The sequence below is a fragment of the Mesoplodon densirostris genome, chromosome 6 (genome assembly GCF_025265405.1).
Source record: "Mesoplodon densirostris isolate mMesDen1 chromosome 6, mMesDen1 primary haplotype, whole genome shotgun sequence".
In the NCBI taxonomy this organism is placed as follows: Eukaryota; Metazoa; Chordata; class Mammalia; order Artiodactyla; family Ziphiidae; genus Mesoplodon; species Mesoplodon densirostris.
In genome coordinates this window covers 76374991-76380254 of record NC_082666.1, presented here as the reverse complement: position 1 = coordinate 76380254, position 5264 = coordinate 76374991, and the positions used below count along the sequence as shown (strand labels likewise).

Sequence of the window (5264 nt, the reverse complement as noted above, 5' to 3'; positions counted from 1 at the left end):
CCCATCAACTTCTGTACCCAGAAAACTAAATATTCAAGGATTCCTGGGTAAAACAGACAACCACTGGATGGATAAAACTAACATTTTAAAAATACCTGTACATAGGTAAGTTATTGTTCTTCATCAAATAGAAATTAGCAATCACTGAAAATAACATTAAAAATTAGTGTGGGCATGAAGTATGGAATTTTAAAACATCAGTTTACTATGCTGATTAATTCAACATTTATATTTGCATCAGAACTTAATAATCGCATAAATAAATAGAGCTCTCAGTTATTTTAAAAAATCAAGGGATAACATATGTATTTAGACATATTAGCAGCGTAAAGATGTATGCTTCAACACACTTATTGGGGAAACGTCTGAAAATATTACTACACTCTATTCAAGGGCACCCGCAGGAATCTGACATAAAAGTTCTCTAGAATAACAACATTTCAGGAAATTCCAAAAAAGGAAAAGGGTAACATAGGAAATAGCCTCAAATTAATCGACAAGGTTCAGTGCTTGTTCCAACTTCATTTTTCTCTCCATTGCAAAAACAAAAACAAAACCGAGTCTCAGGATGGGTGGGTGAATCACTTAGATGAAAGTTCATCTACTGGAATAAATGGAGAGGCCGCTTGGGCAGGTGACACAGGAGAGTCGGTGGTAGTGCTGACTTTCGCTGGTGAATTACAAGAAGATCCGGCACTGCTGCTGTTTCCATCAAGGGTATCGGAAGATACACACACACCAGGATCTGACAGCTGTGCAACGTCAGAAGAAAGCATGTTGGTGATGCCCTGGAAAAATCTCTTTGGCTGATATTCAGTTTCCATTTCACATTTTCTTTTCAATGGTCCAAGAACACTTGGTCTAATGCAATTAATTGGACTCTGGCTTCTCCGGGTAGTAAATCGGGTCGTTGGGCTGGGAATCGGACTTGGAGGCAATCCATTGCTACTCACAAAACTTTGCAAGGATGGTGAAAAACACTGCTTCCCAATTCCCCGGGTGGGTGACGGTGCTGGCGACACCGGAATGAAATCGATGCGTTTCGGGGAGGCGGATTTCTCCACGTCGTTGTCACTCAGGCTGAAACTTTCCTCCCAGGAGTGGCTTATCTGCATTGCGTTCTGCACCTCGCGCTCGTGGACGGTCTCTCGATTGATCAAGTCCATGCCCTCCTCCTGTTTGATCTGGTGCAAGCGGCTGCTGTGCATGCGGACGGGGGAGGCCGGTAGTAGCAGGCCGTGGCGGTTCGGGAACGTTGTGCTGTTTCGCCTGGCGCTCGGCGCCTCGGCCTGGAACACCGGCGAAGTGTCACTGAGGCCGTGGATCAGGGGGGCGCTGTTAGACCTCCTGAGGCCCCCGCCGCCACCACCGCTGCCGCCGCCCTCCGCCGGGCTCCCAACCGTGCCCGGAGGCAGCTCCAGGTCCAGCTCCATCTTCTCCTGAGCCATGTCGCGGGCAGGGAGGCGGGGGCGGTGCTCAAAGACCTAGGATTCCCATTCCCCGCAGTCCAGGGCCGCTGCCGCCGCCGCCACCACCGAGAGAATCTGTCAGCGGGCTCGTCCCTCTGCGCATGCGTGCCCCTGGGCGCAGGCGCCCTGCAATGTCTCTCTTCGCGGCGCCCGCTTAACGCAGAATAGCTGCGCCGCAGCCCTAGGGGGAGGGGGGAGGAGTGGTTGGGCCAGCAGTCAGGACGTTCCTTCCGCAGATAGCTGTGAGCGCAAGCCTGCTTTAACGCATATTAATAAGGTTACCACCATATTCAGGAGTATATATTTATAAAATTAGAGCTCTGAAAGAGAGGCCCTTGGCGATGTGGGGCTGTATGACTAGGAGTGGAGTTCGTCCTAACCAGAGAGGCCTTCCCTGAGGAAGGGACCATCTCCTGAGATCCCAAGAAGCAGGCCAAAAGGATGCGGTGTAGAACTGCCTGGGAAGCGGGAAGCGAGGGCTGCCAGCTGGGTGGCTGGCGGGAACCAGGAAGGGAGGGAGTGAGTGTGGCCTGGAGTGGAGAGTAAGCTGGCGGGACGTGAGGTGGTGGATCTTTATCCTGAGAACAATGAAAACTCGGAAGGTTTTCCAGCCATGGGTATAATGGCGACTGTAAAGGTCCGTGGCTGCAGTCCGGGGAATAACGTTATTGGGAGATTAGAGCCTACAGAAAAAGACCAGAGAGGAGGCAGTCCTCGGGGCCAGAGATGATGGTAGTTTGCAGTAAGGTGGTACTGTAGGAGAGAATGGGAAAATCTGGGAACTCGGTCAAAGAGGGGGAAAAAACAACCTATATTACTATTGTTTTATTTAGAATCATATTTCCAGCACAGGCATATGTGCTCAATCATGTTCATTTAGGATGAGGAATTTAATGAGGGGAAAACCAATAGGTCCTCGAACTTTAAAAATAAAAACACAATACTTGGCTCATGTAAGTAACATAAACTTTCATATCATTAAAAATCGGTTTATATTTATTCTTTAGTGTATTCAGTCAGATTTTTTCGCACATAACCAACTGTATGCCAGGCAATGTGGTAGGAATTAGGCCCTAATATGGAGACATTTAATTTCTATCTGGGGGGGGGGAAGAGATAAATATATGGGCTATTTTTCAGATAGTGGTAAGCCTTAGGAAAAAATAAAATAGGGTGGTGTGCCAGAGCACTACTGGTAGAAGGCAGGGGGCAATTAGATAGAGCTGGGATCTAAACGACAAGAATCAAGTCCTGCAGACATCTGGGGGATGAATATTCCAACCATAGAGACTAGCAGGTGCAAAGTCCCAAGGCAAACGTAAGTGTGGTGAGCTGGCAAGGAAAGAAAAAAGGGCTGTGCCGCTGAAGCATAAGTGGGGGAGTGGTATGAGGAGGTACAAGAGTTTGGCTCTTAGTCTAAGTACGATGAAAAGCCACTGGGGAGTTTTAAGCAGGAGAGTGATATTATCTAGTTTATGTTTTAGATATCACTTTGGCTCTGCGTAAAACAGGCTGAAAGAGGGCAGGAGTGGAGACAAAGATGGATTAGGAACCATGGCAACAGTACAGACAAGAGATTACTGGACTAGGGTTGTATCAATGGCGATGGGGCAGAAGTAGATGGATTCAGGATATGTTTTGGAAGTAGAACCTATAGGATGTGCAGATGGATTAGATTTAGATGGTGAAAGAGATAATTCAAAGGCAACTCAGAGGTGTTTTAATTAAACTGGGTAGATGGCAGTATCATTTACTGAGATAGGGAGAGAGTGCATTTAGAGGAGTAGAAATTAAGAGTTCTGTTTTGGTTGATTTGAGTTGGAAGTGTCTATTAGATATCCATCTGCCTAGGTGAACTGAAAGAGAGCTTAGTGATTTTTGTTTGGCCTCCTTTTTGCAGTTGAAGAAAGTAAGATCCAGAGAGGCCGGTACAGTCAGCATCACATAGCTTGTTTAGTAGTGGGAACCAGTACTAGAATCCAGTATGAGAATCCTAGTCCATACCCTTTCCACTGTCTCTCAAACAGCTTTTAATTTGAAGTCCCCACAGAATACAGATCCTGGTAATGAAATAATGTTGATTATTCATACCTATAATTATAGAAACGGATTTAAGTTTTCCAAGTGCCAGACACTATTCAAGGTGCATCATATGTAGAATCTTATTTAATCCTCACACTAACCCTAGGAAGTAAGTAGCACTGTTCCCGTTTGCAGGGGAAACTGAGATGCAGGGATTCAGTAATGTGCCCAGGATGACAGGAAGCGATGGGACCTCGCCCTTCTGGCTCCAGAGCATGGGCACGATGGTGCCTCCTCCACGTGCAGTAACATTTCAGACTAGGAGAAACCACTTCCAGATGGTTTACACCTTTGTGAGCGTAATGGTATTTGAGACAGAATTTGAAGGACAGGTAGGATTTTAATAGATGATATTTTATATAGAATTGGAAGCATGAGTATATAATAGCAAATTTGCTAATACATAAAGTACATGGAGAAGAATAGGTAATGGGAAAAAGTTGGAGTCAGAGAATTGGAGCTCTGAATGCCAAACAAAAGTGCCTGTATTTAACGTGTGGGGCAATAGGAAGCCGTTGACAAGAGGAATGACACAATGAGAGCTATGCTTTAGGGCCTGCCAGGTGGATGGATCTTAGATAGAGGGAAGTGGAAGAATGGAAGGTGGAAAGAACCAACATTTTCTAAGTGCCCAATGCTGCCAGGCCCTTTAAACACTATAGTTCCACTTAATTCTCATTGTAATCCTATAAAGCAGATACTGTTATGCTCATCTTATAAAGGGACAAGTGAGGTTCAAAAATTACAAAAGGCCCTATAGCTACATGGAAGAACAAAGATCTGAACCAATATGAATCAAGATTTCACTTCAAAACCTATATTCTTTTTGCTGCTTTCCCCATGAAACAACGGACAAAGGATTAATCTCCAAAATATAGAAACAGCTCATGGAGCTCAATATCAAAAAAACAAACAATTCAATTTAAAAATGGGAGGAAGACCTAAATGGACATTTCACCAAAGAAGATATACAGATGGCCAAGAGACACATGAAAAGATGCTCAACATCACTAATCACTAGAGAAATGCAAATCAGAACTACAATGAGGTATCTCACACCAGTTAGAATGCCCATTATCAAAAAATCTAGAGACTATAAATGCTGGAAAGGGTGTGGTGAAAAAGGAACCCTCCTGCACTGTTGGTGGGAATGTAAATTGATACAGCCACTATGGAGAACAGTATGGAGGTTCCTTCAGAAACTAAAAATAGAACTACCATACGACCCAGGAATTCCACTACTGGGCATACATTCTGAGAAAACCATAATTCAAAAAGAGTCACGTACCACAATGTTCACTGCAGCACTATTTACAATTGCCAGGACATGGAACCAACCTAAATGTCCATTGACAGTTGAATGGATAAAGATGTGGCACATATATACAATGGAATATTACTCAGCCATAAAAAGAAATGAAATTGAGCTATTTGTAGTGAGGTGGATGGACCTAGAGTCTGTCATACAGAGTGAAGTAAGTCAGAAAGAGAAAAACAAATACCATATGCTAACACATATATATAGAATCTAAAAAAAAAAAAGAAAAAAATGGTACTGATGAACCTAGGGGCAGGGCAGGAATAAAGACGTAGACATAGAGGATGGACTTGAGGACACGGGGGTGGGGGGTGGGGAGGAGGAAGCTGGGGCAAAGTGAGAGAGTAGCATCAACATATGTACACACTACCGAATATAAAATAGCTAGCTAGTGG

General features: G+C 44.4%; 1 protein-coding gene across 1 annotated transcript; it reads right to left on the bottom strand.

Moving 5' to 3' along the window:
* Nucleotides 1-276: 276 nt before the first annotated feature.
* Nucleotides 277-1558, bottom strand: PABIR1 (PP2A Aalpha (PPP2R1A) and B55A (PPP2R2A) interacting phosphatase regulator 1). The gene has a single exon (XM_060100887.1). The coding sequence runs from the start codon at nt 1446-1448 to the stop codon at nt 582-584; it is 867 nt and encodes a 288-aa protein (XP_059956870.1). The 5' UTR covers nt 1449-1558; the 3' UTR covers nt 277-581.
* Nucleotides 1559-5264: the final 3706 nt, after the last annotated feature.

Bases quoted from the DNA above. Each gene is read 5' to 3' on its own strand.
- PABIR1 (XM_060100887.1), bottom strand. From the start codon at position 1,448: ATGGCTCAGGAGAAGATGGAGCTGGACCTGGAGCTGCCTCCGGGCACG.